The 27823-nt window shown below is 56.7% G+C and overlaps 1 protein-coding gene across 1 annotated transcript; it reads right to left on the bottom strand.

Annotated features, from left to right (window-relative positions):
* Positions 1–392: 392 nt before the first annotated feature.
* On the bottom strand, positions 393–27823 carry CLPTM1 (CLPTM1 regulator of GABA type A receptor forward trafficking). Its single transcript, XM_084256684.1, has 14 exons — positions 27737–27823; positions 22179–22291; positions 14433–14556; positions 13537–13695; positions 12097–12214; positions 7203–7288; positions 6318–6438; positions 5578–5822; positions 4787–4880; positions 2746–2936; positions 2387–2482; positions 1945–2080; positions 1183–1350; positions 393–982 (listed from the first exon to the last, which is right to left on the bottom strand). The coding sequence occupies exons 1-14, from the start codon at positions 27806–27808 to the stop codon at positions 687–689; spliced, it is 2019 nt and encodes a 672-aa protein (XP_084112810.1). The 5' UTR covers positions 27809–27823; the 3' UTR covers positions 393–686.

Here is a 27823-nt window from a genome sequence, read left to right as displayed (position 1 = left end):
CCCTGTCTGTGACCCAGGGCCCATGAGGGAAGACCCCTCCCAGGGCTGTCGGGAAGGGGAGACGTGGTGGGGGGAGGGGACTAGCCGAGGGGTCGCTGCTCCACTATACTGTGTCCTCACCCTGGCGGTCGCCCTCCCGGATCTGGGAGTCGCCCACACCCCCCGTGAAGCAGCTGTCAAGGGGGCAGAGAAGGCAGGCACCGGGGTTTTCGTGTTTAAGTTAAACACCCATATGAATTTATTAAATCCAGACTGTGTTAAAGGGCGGCGGTCTGGGAGGAGGGAGATGGTCGGGGAACGAGGGACAAGGTGATGGACGGCCGAGGGCAACCCACAGAGGGCCCCGGCCCCTCCCCCGCCTGGCCCACCCCCCCTTGGCAGCGCCACCTCGGCTTCACCACAATTCCCAATAGTGCTGGGCTGGCGGGACGAGATGGCTACAAACACAGAGGAACAGACAGACAGACAGACAGACAGACAGACAGACAGACAGTGCCTCCGCAAACAACGTGCCCTGGCCCGCCCCAGCCCCACACCTCACGCTGGGCCCTGGCCCAAGGGGGCCTCCTGCCACCCTGGCCCGATCTGTCCAGGGAGAGGGCCACGAGGAAAGGAGGCGAGGGGCCGGGGCGGCGGGAGGACGGTGGTCACCAGGAGCCGGAGCGGATGAGGAGGACCAGGAGCGACTAATCCCTTTTCTTGTCCTCTGCTGGCTTTGGAGGGGTTTCCTGGGGTTCGTGGGAGGAGCTGGCCCCCTCGGTGGACTTGGCAGGCAGGGGCGTGGGGGCCTCCTCCCTGGCGGCGGCGGCGGCTGTGTCGGGGGCGGGGGTGGGTGGGGACGGGAGGGCCCCTGCTGCCGTCGGGGCCTCGGCCGCAGGGGCGGCTGCTGTCAGGGCCTCACCACTCATGCCAAATTCGTTCACCCGCGTGGGGTCGACGCGATAGATCCACCGTTGGTAGAGGTAGATGAAGAAGACCACATCTGGGGGGCGAGGGCGGAAGACAGTGTGAGGGGAGCCGGTCCCCCATCGGGTGGCGGTGACTAGGGTATGCTGCAGATTGGGCCCGGCCCCCTCACACTAAGCCCCCCAGTCTGGACAGTCATCCCCCTTGGACCAGAGCCCTGAGTCCAGCTCTTGGGGAAGCCTCCCCTCGGGCCTCCCATGGCCCACTGGGCCTCACCGTCCCGCAGGCAGCCGATCCGGTACATAACAGGCATCTTGATGACAAAGGCGAACAGGTCGTCAATGAAGGTGTTGAGGGCCTTGTAGGTGAGCATGCGCCAGGGCAGGTGGGCTACCGACTTGAGCTTGTAGTTGATGAAGAGCTGGGGTGTCATGGTGATGAAGCCTATGGTGGCGGTGAAGGGATACCCGTGAGCGGAAGAAGGGGTGTCCTAACCTCTGACCTCTCTGACCTCCTTTCCAGTCTCCCCCCCTCACTCACTCTGCTCCAGACACGCTGGCCTCACCACTTCCGACCTCTAGGTGCAGCACCTCAGGGCCTTTGCACTTGCTCTGCCTGTCACCAGAATCCTGCATAGCATCTTTCAGATCTGCCTATATATCATCTTCTCAGCGAGGTCTCCCTGATCACCCTCTGAGATGCACCCCTCACTTCAGCCCCTTCACAACACTCATCACAAACTGTAACTCGCTTGCCTGCTTGTTTACTCTGTGGGTTCCCAGAGACGGAACTGAAATGCACTGTTCGTGGCCTCTGGGAAGCTCTCCCTGATTCCTACACTGGATCCGGGATCCCTTGGAGGCTCCCCCCGTGCCACACCCTGGATTGTCCCTTCTGGGGACACTGAGCTGTGAGCACTGGGAGGGCAGGGCCAGGCTGACTTGATCACTGTTGAATCCCTGGGTGTTGGGGTGAGAGTGGGAGCAAAGAACTGGGGCTCCTAACTGGTGATGCCAAGCGTGGTGAGGACCTGCTCACCAAAGGTCAGCAGAAAGCCGTAGAGCATGCTGAGCACCCAGGAGTACCAGCCCTTGTGCTCCAGGTACAGGAGGCTGTAGACAGCGTAGCAGCCCAGAAGAGGGAAGAGGATCCAAGACAGGTACCGGAACGCCATCTGTGGAGCACAGGGTGGGGCTGGGAGCCTGCTCTTTGGGCCCCACCTGGAATCCTGCTCCCGCTCCCCTCCCTTACCCACCAACACCTGGTCTGGCAGGCTGGTCCAGGGGAATTTCCAGGTGGCCCTGGGAACTGTGGACTCAGCCAGGAAACAAAAATGGCAGGTAGGGGACTTGAGGGTGTGACAGGCCATCAAGTGTGGTCCCATCAGGCGGTAGGCAGATGCGGTACACCCCCCACCCATCCTCTAGCGGGTGTGGGTTCTTGGGGACCCTCGCCGGGACCCACTGTAGGAGACACTTACGTCGTCATACACTTTGGTGGAGGACTCGATGTATGTGGACTTGTCTTTGAAGGTTGGGCGGGGGAAGAGTCCTGCCACCTTGTGCTCCCGGTCCAGCTGTGGACAGGTGGGGTGGCCATGGTCAGCTGCTGGGCTGGCTACCACTCTCCCCACCCATTCCAGCGCCCGCCCTTCCCCGCTGTTCCAGTTCCCCTGCCCCACGTGTGACCCAAAAAATCCCCTCGTGCGAAAATCCCCTTGGTCCTGGGAGTGCGGCCGGCATTGGGAAACCCCATGGCCAGCTCCAGGGTCTGGCCTGGCCAGGCCACCCCCCCACCACCCCTAGTGACCTCTGGAATGGCATGGCAGCCTGGTCTTACCCGGACGTCCATGACCTTGGTGATCTTCCAGAGGTCGATGAGGACCCCGATGAAGACGCTGACCTGGACCACGAAGTTGGTCTCGTTGTCCAGGATGTAGAGGAGGACCACGAGGGACTGGAACACGCCGAAGAAGACCGAGCGCACAGACAGGCCCTCCAGAGACTGCCGGCTGTTCCAGAACTGGATATCTGTGTTTGGGAGTTGGGGGGAGGCCCGAAGGTTGGGGAGCCTCCTATAGCTCCCTCAGCCCCATTCTTCTCAGACCCTCAGGGCGATGCTGGGTCTTCCGAGAGGAGTGTGCATACCCTGCTCCCTGCCTGCGAAGAGTCCTGCTTCACAAGTGCCACCCAGAGCACTGGACAGCAGGACCTGGCATGCTCATATGGAGACCCAGGGCGAGTGGGTGACGCTGCCATTCCCACTTACTCATCATGCACCAGGTCCCCCAGGCTGGTCAAGGAAGCCTCTTCCTTGAGATTGCAGAATCAGGATGACACTGGACCTGGGCTGTCCTCCCAGTGCCATGCTGCCTCCCTGGGCAGGAAGACCGGGGGCCACCTCTCCAGCCCCTGCCCTGGAGCCCTGAGGGACGTGGTCCAGACATGCACAGGATGCAGACAAGACTCTGGTCCCAACCCAGAGGGCCCAAGTCAGTCCCTCTGAGTTCCAGGCTCTCCATCTATTGGCCACACGGGGACAAGGCCACACCGTGTCGCTCCAGCTGGACGGCAATCACAGGAGACTTGCTCACCACAATGCCCATGGTAAGGAGGTGAAGCCAGGACTGTGGCGCCTGGGCCAGGGACTGAGGGAGACCGTTAGACCGTGAACCCAGGGGGTCAACCCTGCTCCCATTCTGATTCCAGAGCTCGGCACACTGGAGACACCCGGAGAACCTTCCCAAATCCGAACCAGGAAGAATGGGTGTGGAGATGGGGTTCTGGTGTGCGGGCAGATCTGAGTCCCACCTCAGACCAGGGAGGCTGTGAACCCAGAGTATGAGCTGGGCTCATCAGGATCCATAACCCTGTGACCTTGGGTGTGAGACCACCCTTCTGTGCCTTCCTTTCTTGTCCTAGGGTGTCCCCAGGAAAAAGAGGGATCCTGGCTGACTCAGCTCACAGTCAGCAGGAGTTTGGTGGCATGGGCCAGGTCTAGCAAAAGCTTCACAAACCACAGATAACAGAACTCCTCCGACTGGTGGTCAGCCCCACGTCACTGTTCAGCTTTGATGTTAGAGCCTTTTAGAAGGTTAACACCTGTATCATCTAAATAATAATACTGACACTCATTCTATTGCTGCTTCCAGAAGCTGCCGAGCAGCAGCCTCCTTCAGACTGGGGTTCTCCGGGGAAGGAAGAAGTGGCCATGGGTTTCAGAGGATGAGAGTGGCTGTGGGAGCTGACTGCCTGGATCCAAATCCTAGCTCAGCCACTCAGGAGCTGCGTGACTGGGCAAGTTACCTGACCTCCCTGAGCCCCATACTTCCTCACTGTAAGCCTGGGAGTACGACAGGCCTCCTCCCGGGACAGGGGCTTGTGGGGACTCACAAGGTCACAGGCGAGGATGCCCAGAACAGTGTCTGGGACATGGCCTTTTCCATGCTGGCCATCAGCACTGTTGGTCTGTGGAACCTTGGGGCATTCTAGGGGCCAGGCTGTCTCCAGCCCCCTTGGCTGGGCCCATCTACTCTACCCAAGGGGCCTCCCCCAACAGGCAGCCTGCTGGGCAGAGTAGCAGGAACAGCTCTGGGGCTTCCCTGCTCCTGGCCTTGGAGTTCCCCGGTGCTGCTTCCTGGCCTCTGCCCGAGTAACAGGTCCAGCCCCTCCCGCAGCACCACACCCAGTGGATGGGAGTTTCTGGGCTGGGAGTTTTGGGGCCATTATCCAGCTAAGCCAGCCTCTGGAGAGGGGGGCTGAGAGACCCCGGGTGGGAGGGGCACCTATGGGGAAGGGATGGGGCAGGCTCTACCCTCCCACCATGCCCCTCCTGTCCTCGGCCCCAAGGGCTCCCATGCGCCCCAGGGCCCCACCCCTACCGTTTTTGAAGGCCAGGAACTCAAAGACACTGTGGACGATGGATACGATGATGGTGAGCGCCAGCAGGTAGGGGTTGGTCTCTAGGAGGGCAACCTGGGGGCGAGGTGAGACATGCCTGTGGGCACTGCTGTGGCCTCACCAGGGGCTCATCGATGCTGTATCTTCGTTAGCTGGCCCCTATCTCCTTCTTGGGGCCCCAGAAGGACCTGCTGGAATTCCCCAGACCCTTAAGCTGGGCTTCCCAGAGAGGGAGAGAGCGGCCGGCCAAGAGGACAGCCGGTCAGATATGGTCAGGTAGGCATGAAGAGGCCGGAGAGGGACACACAAAAGCGGGGACAGAGATGGAGAGATGGGGACAGAGCTACGGGGGAGGAAGCCAAGTGACAGAAAGAGATGAAGGAACTGTGGGCATGAGGAACAGAAACCCAACACCATAGAAGACAAGGCAGGCAAGCACAGCTGAGCCTCCATGTCAGACAGGCAGGCCAGGGACACGGGAGAGGGGGCGAGACATGGAGGCAAAGCCCGGAGGCAGGCGGGGAGGGGCAGGCCCAGGCCCAAAGGCTCGGCCAAGCCAAGGGAGAAGCTGTGACCAGGACCACGGAAGCCACAGGGACAGGACCCCCAGGTCTGCCAGGGTCGAGTGCCCACTTCCTGCCAGCTGCAGGGAGGGGGCCCGGGAGGTTGTGAAACTGTGGGCAGGGGAGCGCCGGCCAAAGGGCCCACTTCCCCTTCCCCCCCTGCAGTCCAGGAAGGTGCTGGGAAGCCCCCTGCCCGCAGCGGGGCTCACCTTCACCGAGTCCTGCTCCTCGTCCGACTGCTCGTACAGCTCATCGCCCAGGAAGTTCCAGGGAGACTTGGTGCTCTGGGCAGCGTAGAGCTGCCAGCGCCAGAGCGACAGTGGGCAGAAGGAGACCCGCAGCGGCAGGCTGGCCAGGCTCTCATTGATGGGGTAGTAGTCCTTCTGCAGGTTCCAGTAGTCATTGAAGTAGATGATGGGGTAGTAGTCGCCGCTCACGGCGTCGAACTTCACATCTGCGGGCACACGGGGCAGGGGCACTGCTCAGTCCAGTGCGAGGCCTTAGGCACCCACTAGGGTGGGAAGACCCCTCCGGCCTCCCAGGTGGCAAATTCAGACATCTGCAGGGATCCTCTGCCAGAGACCGGAGGACGGGGGAAGTGGCCTGATCTCAGGGACAGCTGCACTCGGCTCTGGCCCACGGCTTGCCCCGAGGACTCCCAGGCATCCAGGGTTTGGGAAATGTCAGAAACCCGGGTTTTTAAGTGCTGCTGCCCCAATTTTAAGTGCTGGTGGCAAAAGCCAGCAACTGATGGATGTCTTTGGAAAGCAGTGTGTGGGCTGGACGAGACTAGATGGTGGATCGGTTTCAGAACAAGGGTGGTCAGTCCTAGGGTGACCAAGGGGTGTGGGAGGGTGAGAAAGAGTATCTAGGGAGGGGCAAGGCAGAGTGGGGAGTCTGGGGGGGTGGTGACTTGGGGGAGTGGGTGCCTGAGGGAGCGGAGACTCACACTGGTCCAGGGGCGGAGGCACGCTGCCCTTCACCCAGGGCGTGTGGTCATCCACGATGTTGATGGTGATGTTGGGGTGCCAGTGGGAGATCACCTCCACAGGCCCATAGTCCTCGGCCCTCTGAAGGGAGATGGGGTGTGGTGGGCTTCAGAGGAACCTGCCTGCTTCCTCCTGAGGGCTCCAGGACGATCACAACAGCAGAAGAGGAGCAGCACAGCAACCTAGCCCGAGGCTCACCTGACCAGTCCCCACTGCCCTGGGCCCCCGATCCAGCAGAAAATCCAGGCACAATCATCTGGATGGGCCTGCATGCTGGGCAGGGCCCAAGCCTGGTGACAGCACAAGTCGTCTCCCGCCAGGACCATCCCTCCCCCAGAGGCCGCCTGGCAGGCGCGGAACGTGCTTGGCAGCAGTCACCATGATCACCCAGGAGTGAAGGCCGCCGTAAAGCCTATTTTCCCTACTAGAGTCGCATCATCAGGGGCCTACTCTGGGCCGAGCACAGCCTGGGTGGGTTCCAGGGCTGGGCTGGTTAGGTGTGAATCCGTCCGGCCCTGCCATTTCCTTGCTGTGCCACTTCGGGCAAGTCCCCTGGCCTGGAAACGGGAATGATGATGGGGCCCACCCAACAGGGCTGACAAAAGGCTTCCAAGCTGAATGCGTAACGCATGGCACGCCGGCTCATCTCCACGCGCACTGGCTGTGACGGCCAAGCCCGAATCCCCCCTCTCTGAGAGGTGGTTCTGATTCCTGACCCTGTGTCCAGGGAGGGAAACCAGGGCTCCGAGAGGTGAGCAGGGCCCCGCAGCAGCTCAGGGCTGGTGCCAGACAAGCACTCGGCGCAGACAGCCCCTCCGGGGCCCAACTGCCCTGCCCGTGCTTACCTTGATCATTTCTGGGTCAGCTTCCGTCTCTCCTGTCAACAGGTTCTTGGTTTTCTGAAATCTCCGGCGCTTATACTTGTTGATCACTGGGGGAGGGCAGAGGGGTAGACGTGAGACCACCTGTGGGGTCCGTGCGACAGACCCCTGCCACCAACAGCTGCTGACTGTGCTCCTGCCTCCTACTTGTCCGCCCTCCAACTGTGGGAACCAGGACGGCCGCTTCCTGGTCTTTGCAGGAGCATCGACGCCCACCCCATGGCCAGGTAAACCCACGGCTCTCCACTCCATCGGCCCCTGGGGAAGCCCGCCCCCACCCACACCTCGGGTCTGACCACAACTCTCACCTCCAGAGCCCGCTCTGGGCTGGCCGCAGTTTCCCCACCTAAATGACCATGGTCACCGCTTCACTGGCCTCCTGAGGGCCACTCTTGCCCCCTCTACTTCTCTCTGTGGGGCAGCTAGCCATTCTTCTAACCCAAGCATCCACTGTGTCACCCCACTGCCTCAGAAGCCCAGAGGCGCTGTCCTGCGGCCCTCTCAGCCCTCACGCCTCCCAGCCTGTCCGCTCTCTGCTAACACGCCGGCCTGCGGATGTGTACTGTGCACGGCTGGAGTCGATGTGGTTGGATCCTTCTCACCCCGAGAGTCCCTGGCTAAGGTCCCTCCCTCCACAGGGTGTCCTAGCCCACACAGCTGAAGGAAGCTACCCCGTGGTTCTCGCCATTTTTACTTCCTTCTCCTCCCCTAAGCCTTCCCGCCCAGCGGTTTACTTCTTGGCTATCTGTCCTCTCAACCAGTCCACTGAGCCCAGGAGGGGCTGAGCCCGCAGTGAAGGTGAGAAAACACGCCTAGGAGCAGGTGGGGTGAGGACAGTTCCAGAGAAGGCCCAGAGCCACTACAGCGAGCAATCCCTCGGCTGTGAATCCCCACTGGGAGTGGGCATCATGCCCTCTTGCCGAGGCTAGGCTGGCCGTGGGATTCCCCACCACCTTGCCCCAAACCTCGCCAAGACTCGCCAGGAGGAAGAGGCCGGGGCTCCTCTATGCTCCATCTTTCTCGCCCCTCCATCCTGACTTAGGAACTTTTTAGCTCTCCCTTATGATGGGACAAAACACAGGCTGCGAGCCTCCCTGGTGGTGCAGGGGTTAAGACGAAACCCATGAAGCTGTCCGCAGCCACTGCAGCATGAGTTTGATCCCCAGCCAGGGAGCTGACCCACATGGCGCAGCAGACCTCTCCTGTCTCCCCGCTGCTCCCCTCAGCAGTGTACTGCGGTCAATCTGCCTGTTCTGCTCCCCACTCTATCTCTGGTGAATCCTCTCACCCTCCGTACCTCTGGTCTGTGCCCCAGCTCTTGTATGCATAAATAAAAATAAATCTCTAAAAAACATTAAAAATAAATAAAAAATAAAAACCATGGGCTGTCCTCCTGGGACTTGTCCATCCTGCCCCCAAGGGCCAGGGAGAGACGGAGAAAGGAGAGAGGGAGCTGTGGGGAGCAGGAGCTCTGGGGTCACAGCTTGTCTGTCCCCCGCTAGCTGAGGGGCACTGGTGAACTTCATCACCTCCCTGAGTCTTGGCCCCTCCTCTGGAGCGTGAGGGGATAAAAGCCCCCCTCTTGTTGGCAGGACCAATGGAAGAAGCTCCTGATGTTCTACAGAGCCTGGCCAGGCACCCCGTCCCTGCACATCACACTTACATAGACTACTGGCTCAGAACCAGAGCTCAGGGCTTCTGGATTCCACGGGGCTAAGCTCATTTCTGGCTGAAACCTACAGTGTTGTTCACAAATGTTACCTCAATCAAAAACAACACAGAGGGCCTCCCTGGGGGCACAAGGGGTTAAGCACAGCACTGTAAAGCTGTCCGTAGCCACCGCAGCACGAGTTCGATGCCCAGCCAGGGAGCTGACCCACACGGCACAGCAGACCTCTCCCGTCTCGCCCGCTGCTCCCCTCAGCAGTGGATTTCAGTCAATCCGCCTGTTCTGTTCCCCACTCTGTCTCTGGTGAATCCTCTCACCCTTCTGCACCTCTGGCCTATACCCCAGTTCTTGTATGCAAAAATAAACAAATCTTTAAAAAAAAAAAAACAAACACAACAAAGACACTTCTGGGAACTGACTTTGGGTTTCAGCCCAAGGCCTACTGCCCTTATCGTTACCACAAATATCATCCCCATCACTTCCATCATGATGAACTCTTGAGACCTCACTCCCAGGGCTGGGGGGAGCAGGAAACACCCAAGGGTGGGCATCCTGGAGAATACACCCCTGGGAGATGGGCCAGGCTGCTGTTTCACACCTGGGGGAAGCCATCCAGGAAAGGCAGAAGCCAGGCCCGGCCTGAGCCCAGAGGGCCTGGAGAGAGAGCCAGGGGCTCGGAGGAGAGCCACTGTCATTCGGCGTCAGGCTGAGGGGCTGTGGTATGAGACAGGGAGGAAGCTGTTGCCTTTTGGGAGCTGAAGCTTCTAGAATTGCTCTATCCAATACCGTGATCACCGGTCACATGAGGCTACCAAGTACAGGTAACATTTTTTAAAAAAGATTTATCTACTTACTTATACAAGCACTGGATACAGTCAGAAGCGCGGGAAGGTGAGAGAATTCACCAGAGCCAGAGCGGGGAGCAGAGCAGGCAGAAGGACCGAAGTACACTGCTGAGGGGAGCAGCGGGCGGCAGGAGAGGTCTGCGTGCCATGTGGGACCCTCGCCCGGCGACCGGGGATCGAACTGGCGCTGCAGAGGCTGCGGGCAGCTTCGCAACCCAGGGCTCAACCACTGCACCACCGGGGAGGCCCCAGGTAACATTTTTTTTAACACGGCAACTGGGACTTGTGTGGCGGGCACGCTATCTCTATGGAATGGGGCTGCTCTGGAGTACTAATTACTGGCTTCTTGCGGACAGATGCAGTTTTCCTGATCCCACATCCCCTTCTCTATCCTGGAGCTGGTGGCTGGCCACCTTAGAGGTCCCTCCAAGTCTTTCAGGGGGTCCCTGTCATGAGGCAGAGAGAGATGATCCTGAAGGACTTTTCAGGTCAGCCTGCTGACCACAATGACACCTGTCACAGCGACATGAACCCACCTCACCACACAGTGACAAGGGTCCCATTCACCAAAGACAAAACCACAGAAAGTCCTGGCATCACTTGGAGACAAGAGGAACTCAAGTAAGTGGCTACCAACCTGTGCCACACACCAGGCCGTCTGAGGCAGTGGGCACCTCAAACCCAGACCCTGGCCAGTCCCACCAGGAGGGCTGCCCTGCAGGCCACACCCTGGGCAGGCTCTGCCAGCTCCTTGGCAGGTCAGCCACAGGAGGCCCGCTGCAAGGAACCTGCCGCAGACACGGTCACCCTGACATGGAAGAGCACTCCACTCGGGCTGGGGACACTTCCAAATCAGTTCTGGGGACCCACAGAGAGCCAGCAACTTTCTGTTTCATCCAGTGTTGATAATAACAAAATAACTATAACCCTTTGGGATGTCTTTATGCCAAAAGAAATAGGAGAGCTCTAGCCCACATGGAGAGTGCTTCTGCCACCCTGCCTCGCCTGACAGCTGGGGGGACCCTATGCAAATCCACGGGTGCCATAAATCACAGTAGAGAATTCAGTGAGGGGAGCAGGGGCTTCCTGAGGGAACCCCCTCCAGATCAGCTGAAGCTCAAGTACAGGCCAGGGGCCATGGCTGAGAAGCAGGAGACTCAGACCCAAGGACAAACACAAAGAGCAAGCGAAAAAACGCCAACAATGATTAACCTCTTGGAAAGCGAGAGGCTAGATGGGAAAGGAAAAATATCTAACTGGGCTGTGAGATCTCAGGGGTAAATAGCAGCCACAAACTCACAATGAGGCAAATGCAGTTTATTAACCTGTTAATCTAACCAGCATGACAGTCCTGAACTGGCAAAGCCTCTTCCAGAGTGGGAAGTCCAAAAATGGTGCCTGAAGCTGGAAAAACCGAAACTGCGGTATCAGCTTCTCAGGGGCCAGTGAAGATTAAGTAGCGGAAAGAAACAGCTAAACGAGCTTGAAGGGCCTGTGGAGGCAGGAACTGGGGAGAACAGGAGACTGACGGGTTTTGCTGGCCTGCAGAATTATCTAAATTTTAAACCACAGATGTGTAGTGAGAAATAAGCTTAGCCCTGGGCGAGGGATTTCAGGAGACCAGAGCTGACAATGGAGTCAGACTCCAGGTCCGAGTCCTGGCTCCACCTTTACTGTGAGACCTGGGCAAGCCCCTTAGTAACCTCTGGGTTATTAAGTAGCCTCTCTGTGCCTTAGTTTCCTTATCTCTAAAACAGGTATAACAGCCTCCCTGGTGGTGCAGGGGTTGAAGTCTCAGAGCTATCAAGCTACTGGCAGCCACTGAAGCACAAGTTCGATCCCTGGCCAGGGAGCTACCCACATGGCGCAGCAGACCTCTCCTGTCTCCCCGCTGCTACCCTCAACAGTGTATTTCAGCAGACCCGCCTGTTCTGCTCCCCATTCTGTCTCTGATGCATCCTCTCACCCCCCTGCACTTCTGGCCTACACCCCAGTTCTTGTATGCATAAATAAAAATCTTCTTTAATAAATAAATAAATGAATGAATGAATAAATAAATAAATAAATAAATAAAATAAAACAGGAATAACAGCAGTAAAGAAGTTGCCCCAGGCAGAGAAACTGTCAATACGAGGCTGCAAAGTGGCAAATGACCAGCTCTAACCAAGGGCTTCTTGGGGTCACTCACAATCCCACAGGTTTGCTCACCCAAAGGTCCTCCCTGGCCTGCCTGAGCTCAGTTCCTGCCGGCCCTGATGGATGGGGAAGTCAAGGTCCACTGCCCCAGCCTGAGGCTCCAGGATGCCGGCCCCTGAATTTGAGTTTTGCTGTGGGGGTGACTTACTCCGAGACATGTGGACAGTGGCGAGCCGGCGGTATAGGGCCTTCTGCCGGGGGTCCGGGTGGAAGCCACTCTTGGTGAAGTAGACGTGGATGTAGATGGAGCCATTCTGCTGGACACTCTGCCAAGTGAACCAAGAAGAGAAAAGGAGATGCTAGGGCCCCTCTCGACACCACCCTCAAACCACTTTATTCCCAGCTCTCTGGCCATCTGCGGAGCGCTCAGCCCCAGCCCGATTCACTGCACAGCAAGTCCCTGCGCTGGCACCTCACACGGTACCTGCCCGATGCCCTGAGTTTACATTCAAGTTATACACAGACCGCAGCCACTGGGGGTGCTCTCCCCCAGCTTTTCCATAGGAGGCAACCAGGGCCCAGTTGGAGGGGGCGACAACACGTGCAGCCAATGAAGAGACGCGAGCCCAGGTTGCAGTCTCCTGCTCGGCTCTGCCGCTCGACCGACCGCCAGTGCCCCAGCTCTGTCTGCATTCGGCTACCATATCCAAGGTGGGGGTAACTCTCACTCCCACCCGATACACACAAGGAAACTGAAGAGGGGCAGCCGCCTGCGTGCGGGATGCACACTCCGAGCAATAGCCAAGGTCATGGCTGAGCCCTCTCTGCTTGAGGGGCGGGCAGAGCTGGGATTCACTGGGCCACACTGCGTCCTCCTCACGTCCCCTTGTAGTTCATGCTTGTAGCTTATGCTGTTCTGACATGTGGGGGAAACGAGCTGGCTTTGGGGAGAGACTCCTCTCTCAGGGCTACTTAAACCCCAGTAATAATGCACAGCTTACTGCCTGCAAACACTGTCTATAGGCCAAGCAGCCAGTACCAAGTCCACACCCGCTTCCCACCTTACCTGACAACACACAAATCACCCAGGACACAGAATGCCCTGCTGCCCAGAGCTTGCCACCCTCATGCAAGCCAGGCAGTCCTGAGCCATGTCTGCCTGCCTGCCTGCCTTTCCCGTGGGTACCACATGGTTTGGCCTAGGCCTCCCCAGCCCTTTCTGCCCCTGACCAACCCTGGTGCTTCTCCACATGGCCCTGCACAGTGTGGGATGCCCGCTCCTCTTGGGAAATGTAAGCACAGGTATGACCATGGAGATATCGTGGGTCCAGGTCCAGACACCCGCGAGAGAGCAAACGAGACACCACCAGGAACAGCTGCTAATCTTTCCAATGGCTTAAACCACAGATTTATGTGACCCTGGAGTGGCTGGGAACATCCTAAGCCAATTCCAACCCTGTCCACTTTTTTCAGATGGGGGAGGCCAAGGTCCAGAGGTCTCAGGAGACACGCCTGCGGTCACACAGCATGTGAACCAAGGGCCGTGTCAGGCCTGGAACCTGGACTGGAAACTGCAGGGCTGGGATCAGGGTTAAGGAGAGGCCCCTTGGTGGGCACCCTAGGCCGGAAGCAGGGGTGCAGTCCCCACCTGTGGGATGTCGAGCTCAGCAAAGTGCTCGTAGCAGCCATCGGAGTTCTCGCCGCTGGTCCAGTCTCCATACACAAGGTCATGCTGCTCCCAGAACAGTGCGGACGTGGCATTGAAGTCTGTAAAGTGCTCGTGCTCTGAGATGTACACGTGCAGGTTCTGCCGGAGGGGAGGGCAGGTGTTTAGAAGTGCTCATGGGAGCTCATGAAGAGCTGCAGCTGTGGTCAGCGCGGACGGAGGGGTAGTGGCAGGACAGCAGCCACCGGCAGGATAAACTTTCTCTTTTCTCATCCTGTGTCTACCAGCAAAGTAACAGCTGGACAGCAGCCACCAGTCAGAATTTGGGGTCAGAAAGAATTAGGACCCTGAATCATCTTCTCCCTTCTTGGCCTCTTACAGCGTTCTTGGTCAGAGGGCTGCAAGCTTCTGGATAAAGGGTCATCAGCTAGTTACTGGGAACACAGGGGAGATGGGGATCGACCTCAGAGAATGGCCTCCTTTGGCCAGTCCCCACAGCCATCTTTGTCCAGGGCCCTAGCGGCCACTGATAAGGGACAGCTGAAGAGAGTCACCCTGCCGACAAGAATGCCAGGAACTCAGAGCTGTGGGGAATGGCAAAGCAGGGAGAAGCCCAGCTTGCTGGGTCTGAACACTTGCTGAGATTTTAAATAACTGTGTGAAACCTCTGACGTTCCTCTTTCCACAGAGAACCCCACCACAACCCCCGAAATTTACTTTTGCCTTATGGGATTCACTCCGGTGACGGGGTTTCATGGGTGGGAGATGGACCCTGCTCCTCAACCCCACCTATTCACAGATCCAGCAGTGACAGCTACCTGGGCTGCCCCAATGCCCCCAAATCCGCCCCCGTGCTGTGTCTCCCCGCCTGTAGTTACCATTAAAGTGTCTTTGGGGAACAGGTTGCGGCTGGCGACGCGTGGGGCTCCTCCGGGGCCTGCCTGGTCCTGAGGGGCCGGCCCTCGGCGGAACCAGCTGCTGATGGCCCAGATGATGAAGATCCTGCAGAGGGAAGAGCAGGGCCGCCGGTGAGCGTGGAGCCTCTACTTTCTTGGGTGGAGCCGCCAGACCCCTGCCGATTTGGCACCTGCTAGGGGCTGATGCAGGGCTGGTGACCACAGAGGAGGGCCCTGAGCAGGGAGAGAGCTATCCCCAAATACCAAGTGTGGGGAGACTCTGGATACCCTGTTGGTCAGCAGAGGGGGAGGACGGGCGCTGCCCTGGTCCCCAGGCAGGGCCCCAGCCTTCAGAAGCTCCTGGTGGCCACCTGGCTGCAGAAGCTTGCACCTCAAAACCTTGGACCCGGAAAACTAACATTTGAGGCCCCTGGAATTCCAGCATGAGAGACTCCTAGGAACCAGGTAGCCTATCGTTTCAGAGGTGTCAAACCTTAGAGAGTGCGACAACTTAGAGCTCAAGTCAGCTGAAAAGTGGAGAAAGTACACAGCGGGTTATTCCCTGGTTTCAGTCACAAGGGACTTGGTTATCCAGACCAACTCTCCTGTTGGAAACAACTTGGAACACCTTGCTAAACACAAACAGGCTACCCAGACTTCACATGCGTGAGAGCTGCCGAGACAGCAGGGCTCTGCGCTGCTCATGACCTACTCACTGTGCTGCTGTCAAGTTTACATGAGAGGACACGTAAGTACGTATTTTGAAAAACAGTGAAGAATGGACAAGACTGGAGATTTCTTTACCAGGCAAAAACGAAGGGAAGACTGGACCCCCCAAGGAAGTCAAGGAGGACTGGAAGCTTCTTTTTCTATCTGGATACATCGGTAGGTATTTGGATGGGTGGCAAGTACGCGAGCCAGGACCCACACAAGGGGACAGAAACCTACCCTGAGACGCCAAGACCCCAGAGGCGCCAACCCTGGATGGGGGTGTGGACATGGCCGAGCCCTCCCCAGAGCTTGAACTGGATGCAAGGAGACCCCCAGATTGCTAATGCTCCGGGCAGTCCATGGAAGCAAAGCAAGTCCTCTTAGGAAAAAAACAAAAACCAGGTTCATGCTAGTAGGCCTGAGAATATCCCTATAAAGGAGTTTCAGGACAGTGACCAACGGACGGCCAAGACAAGCCAGACGCACAAGGAAACAAGATGCTGAGGGTGAGAATCGGCACAAACATGCCACCAACAGCACACTTCGAGAAGCTGAGAAAACACAGAGCCCTGAAGCTTCAGAATTTGTTTTAAAAAATCCTTAAAATTTCCATCAAGTGAGCTTCAGAAGTATCCATACTCTGAATAACAGGATAGGAAAAAACAGAAATAAAAAACAAGATGCCACTATCTCAGTTCAATATTTGAACGGTCATTTTCTCAACGTGTAAGAGGAAAAGTGAGACACAGCGGCGAGTCCTCACAGCCAGTGACACGCAGCCAAGCGGGTGGGAAGGGTGGCTCTTCGGACACCGAGGCCTGACCCCCCGCATGGGAGAGGGCTCCTCCGGGGAACTCTGGGTGGAGCAGAGGTGCCATGAGGACCTTAAAAAGACGAGCAAGGGCCTCCCCTGGTGGCGTAGCAGTTGAGCGCTGGGCTGCGAAGCTGCCCGCAGCCTCTGCAGCGCTGGTTCAAACCCCAGCCGCCGGCGAGGGTCCCACATGATGCTCAGACCTCTCCTGCCGCCCGCTGCTCCCTTCAGCAGTGTACTTCCTCCGTCTGCCTGTTCTGCTCTGGTGAATTCTCTCACCCTCCCGCGCTTCTGACTGTACCCAGTACTTGTATAAATAAATAAATAAATCTTAAAAAAAAAAAAAAAAAAAAAAGACAAGCAAGAAGCTAAGCTATCGAAAACAACCCAAATGTCCAAAAACAGGTGACTGGATCAAGAAGATGCAGTACATATACACAATGGAACATTACTCAGCAATCAAAAGATAAACACATGCAGTTTGCAGCAACATGGATGGCGCTGGAAGGGATCATGCTCAGCGAAATAAGTCAGAAAGAAAAAGAAAAATACCGGATGGTCTCACTCATAGCAGGAATCTAGAAAACCTAAACAAGGGACCAGGAAAAAGACTAATTAATACAAAGTAAAAATCAAAATCAACAAGCAACTATAAACCAGAGACAGACTACAGGGTGGGGGGGCAGGGAGAGGAAGGATTAGGGTTAAAATAAAGGGGGGTGCAATTGTATGGGGAATATAACCAAAATGAAAATGCACACATTGTGCAAAAATGAAAAATGATGTAACAATTATATAAAATAAAATATTAAAAAAAGACAAGCAAGAGTGAGCTGCTCTTTCCTGGCTGGCGTGGGGCGCCCTAGTCTCTGCAAGTGGGACAGAAGGCCACGGCCATGTGCCAACCAATCCTCTTCTTTTCTCTCTTCTCTCCCTTCATAAGTAAATAAATCCTTTTAAGTCCTTTTCTTGTTTCTCTGCGTCTGCTGTGGGTCTTATACACTCTTAAGCACGAGGGTGAGGACTCACAAACCAGGCCATTCCTACTTCCCCTCTCCCAGGTTTCCCCCAAATTCACAAAACTGAATAGACGTAGTCTGGCTGTCTTAGAGGTATTTCCAGGACACAGTGTTAAAAGGGAAAGGCAAGGGCCTCCCCGGTGGCGCAGTGGTTGAGCGCTGGGTTGTGAAGCTGCCCGCGGCCTCTGCGGCGCCGGTTCGATCCCCGGCTGCTCCCCGGCCACCGGAGGAGGGTCCCACATGGCGCGCAGACCTCTCCTGCCACCTGCTGCTCCCCTCAGCAGTGTCCTTCGGTCCTTCTGCCTGTTTTGCTCCCTGCTCTGGCTCTGGTGAATCCTCTCACCCTCCCGTGCTTCTGACTGTACCCAGTGTCTGTTTAAATAAATAGTTAAAAAATAAATAAAATAAATAAAAGGGAAAGATGAAGGAACGTCTACAGAACATGATTCTGTTTTTGTGCACTGAAATACATGACAGAAAACAACCAGCCCAGGCGGGAGAGGGAGAGGCGGGAGTGAGTGTCAGCAAGGGAAGATGGCAAAGCTCTGGAAACAGACGGTGGTGGTGACCACGCAGCAACGTGAATGGACTAAATGCCATGAAACTGCCCCCCATTAAAATGGTTAATATGGTAACTTCTATATATATTTTACCACAATAAAACTCCCAAAAAGTGGTCCAAGGGGTTAAGCGCCAGTACTATGAAGCTATCCACAGCCACTGCAGTACGAGGTCGATCCCCGGCCACAGAGCGGAGAGTTAAGAGCCCGGCTTCTAAGCTGTGATGCCGGGATCTGAAGCCCGGCTCCACCACGAGTCAACTGCATGACCTCAGGCAAGGCACTTACCCTCTCTGGGCCTCTGTTCCCTCAACAGTTGAAATGGGGATGACCCCACCTGCTTCACAGGGTTGCCCTGACACACTTACATATACATGGGTACACGTACACTACAACGGAGCAGGTATCAGTGCTTCAGAAACGTTAGCTGTTACTGCTGTTATCTTCATCAGAGGAGAAGGCATATAAAGAACTTCAGAATGGAAAAATACTAGGAGGGAATGCTAGTGTAGGTGGGGTGCCTCCCCGCTGAGCCCTGAACTGCTGAAGGGCAGGACCAGGCACAGGGACTTGTCTCTGCCTGTGGAAATTGAGGAGCAGCCGCGTTCCGGGACTCAGGGGCCACGATCCAGCTGAGACATCCGCTGCTCCCCCAGCAAGTCCCTCATGTACATGGTGGGGGGAGGGCTGGAACTGGTGATCTCCTGGGACCCCTCCACTGCCAAGGGAGGCTCCCATCTTAGCAGCTACGCCAAGGGACCGTGCGGGAGCGGGGACACCCACAGGCAGCTCTGCCTGACTCAGTGTGGCCCGTGGGGTCCCGATCTCTCCAGACTTGGGTGTCTGTGTATAAACAAGGCCTATTGGGGCCTCCCCAGTGGCGCAGTGGGTTGAGCGCAGTGCTGTGAAGCTGTCCGCAGCCTCTGCAGTGCGGGTTCGATTCCTGGCCTGCCAGGGAGCCGACCCACATGGCACGGCAGACCGCTCCTGTCTCGTCCGCTGCTCCCCTCAGCAGTGTTTTCATTCCATCTGCCTATTCTGTTCCCCACTCTGTCTCTGGTGAATTCTTTCACCCTCCCGTGCCTCTGGCCTGTACCCCAGCTCTTATATAAATATATCAATCTTAAAAAAAAAAAAAGGCCAATTGGACAAGACTTAAAGGATTCTGGATTCCCAGCCTCCTGCAGAACATGTGTGTATCCAGACACTCAAAGTTCTGCACACCCCTTCATAGGGTTGGTAGACAATAGCCTCCAACCACACATCCCACACCAAGACCCCAGGCCGGCAGGGGGCGGCCCTCACCTAATCCTTGCAGCCTACTGGAGTAAGCAAATAAACCATGCAGCTCCTCGGCTTCAGAAGCTTTTAAATACATTATGACTTACAATAAAGTCTTCCTCCCACCTACCCCTTTAACTACCCTGTCCCTGTCCCACCCCTATCCAGGAAACCACTGGAATAATTAGAAAACCATGGGCTCCAGTGGCCACCAAAAAACAGGCCATTCTCCCACCTGAAACTTCAACCTGCTCAAAGCTTGGGAGAGTTCATGGGCCCTAACAACAAACCCTGAATTAGAGCTTTTTAAAGAACCCCCATTTGGGCACCCACCCAAGCCGACGTGTGGTGCTGAGGGAAGAAATCAGCCTGCACTGTGACAGTATTAAAAGCGGCTATCTGAAGGAAGCTCCCTTATGTGCCGGCGTGGAGAGATCGCTAAGATATGTTGTTAATGGAAAAAATCAAGATGCAGAACTGTGCAAAATAGGCTCCCTCTTACATAAAAGTGAAAGGAAAGATAAAAATAATCTTTATTCAGAGTTGCTTGAAGCATGAAAAAAAAAAAGAAACTGATATTTAAGAAATTTCCAAGTCCACACATGGACACAGCAAGGGAAGGCAGAACAGAAAGGGGAAGGGACAGGGGTGCCGTGGTTGAAGCAGCGTGGGGTACAAACACCAGGGATGACCCCAGCGTCCAAGCAGAAAGGTGGGGCGATTACGTCAGCCTCTCGGTGTCCCATGTGATACGCTGGGACACCAGGCAGGCAGGTCTGTCCCACACCAGAGTGTACCAGGGTTGTAGGCAATTTTTTTAGCTGTTTCTCTTTATATTTTTCTAGGCCCTTCCTGATGGTATGGGGGTTAAGTCTCAGCACTATCAAGCAATCAGCAGCCACTACAGCATGAATTCGATCCCCGGCCAGGGAGCTGGCCCACATGGCACAGCAGACCTCTCCTGACTCGCCCGCTGCTCCCCTCAGCAGTGTATTTCAGTCAATCTCCCTGTTCTGCTCCCCACTCTGTCTCTGGTGAATCCTCTTAACCTCAGCACCTCTGGTCTATACCCCAGCACTTGTATACATAAATAAAAATAAATCTTTAAAAAATATTTTTTTTTTTCTAAGTTTTTTTTTTTTTTTTTTAACATCGAGTAACAGAAGCTATCCTTGGCAGCTCTGGGTATGTGGCCTCTTCTGCGCCCCCTAGTTGACAGGAATTTGCACCAAATTCTTTCAAAGACCTGCAAGCTTCAGGAGTCCAGGCACTGAGATGCCATCTCCAGCAGGAGGAGTAATCGGCTGAGCAGGCCACAGGTGGGGGGCTCAGACATCGGCACAGGCCTGAGCCCCTACATGCTCTGCAATGCTACCTGCCCCCAATTTCATTAGCTCACCCCCATTTTGAACCAGCAGACTGTCCCCAACTTCCCTCTATTTTGAATAACTCTGTGTGCGTCCTTATGTAATCCCACTTAGAGCCAACTGCCAACTACAGCCATGTGTTTATGGGATGGCCGGCAACGTGTGATGCTTCCTTGTCACCTTCTCCGTCTGCTCTCAGTGCTGCCTGAATGACTTCATTCCACATGGGAAGTATGCATGGGCTGCAGCTTAGGGGAAAATCTAATGCGATAGCGTTGCAGAGACAAGTAGCTGGCCCCCCAAACTACTCTCCCCTTCCTCCTCGGTCACAGAACCCCTGCTTCTCAGCCGCATGTGTCATTTCTCAGAAGAAAGACATCTCCCAGCATCCCACGCAGCTGGCCAGGGCCATGCGAGGGTGGTCGCACCAAGGGGAGGACTGTTTTAAACAACCCACCCTACAATTCCTCCATCCTGACAGCTGACACAGGAGGAGTGACAGTCGACCTGAAAGGCCCTGGCTCTTGACCACTATGTCGAAACAACTCTCCAGAAACAAAAAGAAATGTCTATTTTGCAGGTGGGTAAACAAAGATCCAGAAAGAGAAGGGGAATCTCACCAGATCGAGGGCAGGAGAGACAGAACCCAGCCCTAGGAATATGCCCCCGTGCCCACCTGGCATCTCCCCAGAGCCTCAGTCAGAAGAGCCGGGCTTCCAGAAGGCAGGACCCGTGCTCCCGCTGCTCAGAAATGGCCACAAGTCCACATATAAAAGGATAACCACCGGCTGATCACCAAAGGGCAGGCTGTATGCTTCACGCACATGACATGAGAGGAATCCCGTTCACGGAGACGGAAGGTGGCAAGGTGCTGCGGGTGACGGGGTCAGGACAGCTGTCAGATAATGGAGACAGTTTCCCTTTGGGGGGAAATGGAAAAGGTGTGGAGAAGGATGGTGGCGCTGGCTGCGCAAAACACCCATATGCTTCATCCCATTGGGGCGACACTTAGTTAAGGGCCTCCCTGGTGGCGCAGGGGTTAAAGACAGTGTTATCAAGCTATCGCCAGCCACTGCAGCACGAGTTCGATCCCTGGCCAGGGAGCTACCCACATGGCACAGCAGACCTCTCCTGACTCGCCCGCTGCTCCCCTCAGCAGTGTATTTCAGTCACTCTGCCTGTTCTGCTCCCCACTCTCTCTGGCGAATCTTCTCACACACACCTCACCTCTGGCTTACATACCAGTTCTTGTATGCATACATAAATCTTAAAAAAAAAAAAAAAGAGAGAGAGAGAGGGGCCTCCCCGGTGGCGCAGCGGTTGAGCGCTGGGTTGCAAAGCTGCCCGCAGCCTCTGCAGCGCCGGTTCGATCCCCGGCTGCTCCCTGGCCACTAGGTGAGGGTCCCACATGGCGCGCAGACCTCTCCTGCCGCCCGCTGCTCCCCTCAGCAGTGGACTTCGGTCCTTCTGCCTGCTCTGCTCCCCGCTCTGGCTCTGGTGGATTCTCTCGCCCTCCCGCACTTCTGACTGTACCCAGTGCATGTATAAATAATAAATAAACAAATAAATAAATAAATCTTAAAAAAAAAAAAAAAGAGGGTGAAGGCGGAGGGAGGGTGTGATCCAGTATGATGGGGTCCTCGCAAGCAGCCAAGAGGATGATGCAGACCTGCAGGGCAGGGGGCCCGGAGGACGCCAGGAGAAGACGCCATCTACAAGCCCAGGAAAAACGCCTCCAAAGAAACCAGCCCCGCCGTCACCAGAGGCGTGAGAAACCCATCTCTGCTGTGTGAGCCCCCAGGCTGTGGCAATTACTCCAGCAGCCCAGCGAGTCCAGCCGCCTCACCACCACCGCCACCAAACTCCACAAAAACCAACAGGATCTCCTCCCACTTGGCCCTGGCCATCCTCTGCGACTCTCTCCTTTCTTTAGGCTCGTCTGCTTTCAACTTTTTTCAGGGAACGAAAGCAAGGCTCACCTGAACAACACGCCTTTGATGACCTGCCAGGCGTTGGGTGCTGGCTGGGGTGGTGGGTTCTGGGGCTGGGTCTCCGCCGGTGGGTCCCTCCCGATGCTGCCATTGCTGGTCACCTGCAGGGGACAGTGGGGGGTGAGGAGGCAGGACGCGGCCCGAGGCACCGGGCTAGGCACCACCACGTGCCACAGCCAGCATGGGCTGAGCGCAGAGGGGCTGCTTGAGCAGTAACTGGAGAATGGAAAAATAAAAGCACCTGAAGGGAAGCAGATCTTCTTCCTTCAAGATCCAAACACTCCCCAAAGGCATACTCTGTGCTGACAAATGGTGACCAAGAAGGGGTGCCCTCCGCTGGCTCACAATCCAATGGGGGGAGACAGAGGCGTCCTCAGACACAGACCACTCAGAGTGAGCAGGGCTGGGATGCAGGAACCCAGGGTGGGAGGGGGTACCTGGTCCTTCCTGGGGATCAAGGAGGGCTTCCTGAAAGAGGAAGCTAAGACCTAAAACCTAATGTGTTGGCCAGTGCCTAGGAGGGAGTGAGGGAAGCAGCAGGAGCAGAAACAAAGGTAAGAGAGAGAGTCTGATACTCAGGACCGTCCACTGCCCCGGGGGCCAGAACCCAGGACGTAAGGAGGGGGCCGTGGGTAATGATGCCGAAAGGGTGGCCTGGCGGGGCCAGGCTCTACAAGGCTTGGGTTTATCTGACGGTAGAGTGGCACTGCGGGGAGGGGGAACTAGGCAGTTAGTGTTGCCCTGCCCTGAGCAAACAATTCCTGAGGCCTCCTCCGTGCCAGGCCGGTGTGGGAGCGATCCCTCTGGGCTCCTCGTCCAGCAGGTGAGATGGACACAGAAAAACAGAGGGAGCCCTCGTGTCACGTGGAGGGGCACATGAGAAAAGTGGCGCGCTCCACCCTGGGGGCCAGGGCTGCTGGTCTGACTTCGGCAGCTGGGCAAACGGAGGCTCCGGGGGCTCTGACATTTGTCCGGGTCACTCAGCAGCAGGACGACAGGGGGTGGGCAGGGCTGGAGTCAGGCTGATGGCCCAGAGAAGACTCATCACTTAGACAGAAGCTCAGCAGCAGAGAAATCCACAATGGCAGTTTAGGAGGACATTCTTCCCACTGTCCCCACACCTCTTCCCAGCTCTGTCCCCTCACCCCTCAGCCTGCAAGGGACAGGAGAAGGACGGCCGTGGTCCCTGGCGACAAGAGCATGGCTCAGCACGGAGCAGCGAACCACAAACTCCTGTGAGAGCCACATGGGGTCCCTGCAGGCTGGGGCGCCCAACTCTCCCCTCCTGGGCCTCCACTGCCCACCTGGCCCCTTCACGGCCCCAAGCCCACACCGCAGCCCTATCCCCTTCTGTCCCCCTCCGACGGGGTGGTCCCCACGGCCAGACGGGTTTGCTAGGCAGGTCAGCATTTATCAAACGTGTCATTTGTCACCGCCCCACCCCCGTCCCCTGCATCAGCAGGAGTACCACTGTCAACCCCCAAAGTGTGGGACAACACCATGGTAAAAGGGGGGACCGTGGGGCCTGACAGACCCAGGCGGGGGGCCTGGTCCCTTAGTTCCCGGCTGTGAGATTGGGGAGGTCACTTCTTTCTGCCCACTCCCTTCTCCGGCCCGAAAGCCCGGGTGTGCAACTATTAGTGCGTTTTGGATAGAAAAGATTTCCTTCATGTATATTGAAAAAAGTAATTCCTGAGCGCCTACTGTGCGCCAGGCCCCTGTGGCCACATGGCGCTCCCCGAGCTCAGGGTCTAGAGGGAAACACACCCGCAGAACAGTAAACAGGATAATTAAAAATGGTCAGCAGGAAGAGCGCTGCGGAGGAAACAAATGGCGGGGAGAGGGGTGCTGATGGCAATGAGGTGAGGGACAGGGACCCACTTTGGGTTGGGTGTTCAGGGAGCTGGCCCTGGGGAGACACAACTTCCAGTAGAGGGTGTGCTGGCAAGGGGAAGGCGCGGGAAAGGGGCTGGCGGGGGAAGCAAGGTGAGACGGGCACGGGGACCCTTGTTCCGAGCTGGCCTTGCTCCTGGGAGCAGTGGGGGGCCAAAGAAAGGGTTCCCGTGGGTCTGAGCTGATTCCGCTTCAAGAAAAAGAAGCTGGAGGCCAGGACTGAGCCCCCATCTGGCCGCCTCCCAGGTCTGTTCTCTTACCTGCCATGATGGCCACGCTGGCTGGCAACCCTCCCACGGACATGCGAATGAGAACCGAAATGAGACCCCACTTGAGGAGGGCGGCCTTCACCCCCACTGGCGAGGTGGGGAAAGACCAGAATGGGTCAACACTGCCAGTGGGGAAAACAGAGCTGCTGCTCGAAGACCACAGCAGATACTCAGAAAGTGAACTAGGCCGCCTACAAACCAACCATCCAGGCCCGGGACCTACGCGAGAGAAGCAAGAGTGGACAGCAACACAAAGACGTTTCTAGCACAACAGCCACAAACAGTCCAAATGTCCTGCGATGAATAAATGAACCATCTGTGCAATGGAAAAATACCCAGCAATGAAAAGGAACACTCTAAGGGGCAAAGAAGGATTGCAGTCGGGAACAAGGGACAGTTCAGAGGGATGGAGGTGTTCTCAGGCCAGGCTGGGGTGAAGGGACCACACCCCTGCAGAAATGAACAAAAAGCACTTGACACTGCTGACAGGTGAGCAAGCTGTGGTATCTAAGCTCTCTCTCCATCAGAAGGTAACTCTCCCGTGGAGTAAAGGCAGACTCAGTGCCATGGTTCCAAGGCCTGGCCCCCTCCCTGCCTCTCTGCTCTTACCCACTCGACTCATTGTACCAGGCACTTCCCACCTCAGGGCCTTTGCCCTGATCCCTTTACCTGAAAGGATTTTCCTTCATGTATCTGGGTGACTCCTTCATCTCCTTCAAGTCTCTGTTCAAATGTCACCTCCTCATAGAGGCCCTCCCAGACCACCCTATTTAAAATACAACGCTCCCATCACCCCTTACTTGCTATTCCCTTCCCCACCCTTTTTTCTGTCCAGGCGCTGATCACTGGCTGGCTGGCTATGTATTTTCCTTCTTTCTCTTGTTAACTGTTGGCCCTGTGTGTTTTCCCCGTAACCTCCAACTCTACCCTCAACTAGAACATGCGATCCAAGCGGCAGGGCCTCTGTTTTGTTCACAGCGGTAGCCCCAGCATTGGCACGGGACTAGCATGCAGGGAGCACTCGATACCCATCAGCTGAAGGAATGAATGGCAGTGCTGTGGGCCTGGGCCTGAGCCCCTGGCTGGAGGAGCGGGATGGCTGGGGCATGAGGGGACCAAGCTCTGCGGTGGGCCCTGCTGGTGGGAGAGGGTAGTAGTGACTCCGGACACATCTGTGACTAAGACACAATTCCAACTCTTGGACCACAGGTCCAATCTTATACACAGTCCCCACGAACACCCACCAAGGGCACCAGGAAGCAGATAAGACCCTGACAGCTAGGCCTAAGCCACGCTGGGTGCAGGACAGGCTTTCCAGCAGCCAGAGCCTGGATCCGCCACGTGCAAGTGCCTCAAGATCCATTCATGCCACAAACATTGAGACCTATCCTGTGCCTGAGTCTGAGCTGGACAGTGCTGGGGGCAACCACAGTGACCAAGAGAGTCCCAGCTCTGCCCTGCAGAGGTTTCCAGCTTAGTAAAAGAGAGACAGACAATGGCAATCCAAAGTGGGCAGGGCTGGGTCAGGAGAGCACAGTGGGCACCCGACCCAGCCTGACAGCATGAGAGGAAGCTTCCTGGAGAACAGAACATCTGGAACTTACAGGACTAGTAACAATTAACCATGTACAGAGAAAGAAACACTTGCAATAGCAATGAGGAAGGAAATATTAAGACATCCTCCCCCAAATAAAAGAGCTTTAGTGTGGCTGACATACCCCTCACCCAGGGGTTCTCGAGCGGGGTCGGGGGGAGGGGGGAGCGCAGGCCGGGAGATTCTGCCTCCCTGGAGACATTATAACAATGTCTGCAGACAGTTTTGCTTGATACCACTGGACAGGGTATGTGCTAAAATGGAGAGATCATGGCTGCTGCTAAGCATCCTGTACTGCATAGGACAGTCACTCGTCCACCAGAAAGGACTACTCAAATCAAACTATCAATAGTGAGAAATCCCAGTCTAGCCTGAAGACTCAGCTCATGCAAGAACTTGATCAGCCAAAGAGTTTGTATTTTATCCCAAAGGCAAAGGATTAAGTCTGGAAAGCAGTGATGGGTCCAGGGTAACCAGAATTCCAGTCTCTTTGATGACGCCCCACCCAGCAAAACAACAGAATCTCCGGGGTGGGGGGAGCGCAAACCTTCTGTCAAGACCAGGAAGACCCTGCAGACAGGGACTGAGTCTTCCTTTCAGCCTAACTCAACAAACATTTCCTGAGGCCGCCCCCAGGTCAGGCCCTGGCTGAGGATACTTAAAAGACTCAGATGGCGTTCTGTCACACAAATTGCTCGCTGGTGTCCTCACCCCATGCCCATCATGTTATCTCCCCTCCTCTGGGCTCCCTGGCATAGACTTTTGTCATCACCCGTCACCCAGGACCGTCTTCTTGGATCTCTTGTCAGTCTTGTCAGCACTCCACTGATGAAGGGGCAAAGCTGGCGCCCTCTCTGTGGCCCACCACAGGGCTGCCCTCCTGTCGAACCCCTCCATTTACCACTGGAGAAATAAAAGCTCCAAGAGACCAAGGAACTTGCCCAAGGTCACAAAGAGAGTCAGCTTCATTCTCTCCTCCCAACCTGCGCTCCTCTCCCCTGTGCTGCCTCCCACATGTCAGTAACATCCCAGTGGGTGGGTCGACAGCAACTTGCTGTCACTCCAGCGATTCCCTAAACGCCTGAAGGGCGGCTGCCTGAACTAGTATCTTCTGCAGCTTCAGTTCAGTTGAGGTGGCAACGGGGCAGAAGTCACCAGCCTCTGGACTAACTCCCCCATGGGACTAGTCGATGCGATCAGCACCCCCACTGCAGTCCGGACCACCCGGGGTCAGCAACGCCCGGAATTTGGATCCCCAAGCTAAACTCTGTGACCTTCTGCAAGCACCTCAGTTTCACTGATCCTTGGACTCACGTCAATAAAATGGGTCCGTCGCCTCCACAGCCTCTGCCTTAGCCCACGATCACCACCTGACTTGCCCAGAGCTAGAAAACTCCCGATTAATCAGTCACTGCCCACACCGCGGGCACCGAGAGATCCTGAACGGCAGACCGCGCCGGGACAGCTCCGGGAGCCCAGGAGCGCGGAGAGGAGAGCCCAGGACGCCGGGTACAAGTCTGCGCCCCTCTGCGCCGCTGTCTCCCCGGCTCGAGCAGTGAGCCTGGGGGCCTCCCGGCACGAGCGTGCGGGGGGCCCAGCACGCAACAGGGCCCTGCTCCCCACGCTGCCCGGCCTCCAGGGCTGCCCGGCCCCGCCTGGGCCCGGTACTCAAGGTCCCTCTGGGCAAGGAGACACCGCTGCAAGGGATTCCGCTAAAAGGGGCAGGACACGCCCCGTGGGAGGCCCCCCGGGTGGGGAAGAGCCCCTCAGGCCCCTCTCGGCCTCCGTACCTGACCGGAGCCGCCTCCTCCGGCCGCCACCACGGCGCTGCCGGCCCCGTCCGCCTCCTGCGCCGCCGCCATCTTCCCGCTCCGGGT

This window comes from Talpa europaea (genome assembly GCF_964194135.1).
Source record: "Talpa europaea genome assembly, chromosome: 16".
NCBI classification, from domain to species: domain Eukaryota; kingdom Metazoa; phylum Chordata; class Mammalia; order Eulipotyphla; family Talpidae; genus Talpa; species Talpa europaea.
This window is presented reverse-complemented; position numbering and strand designations above follow the sequence as displayed.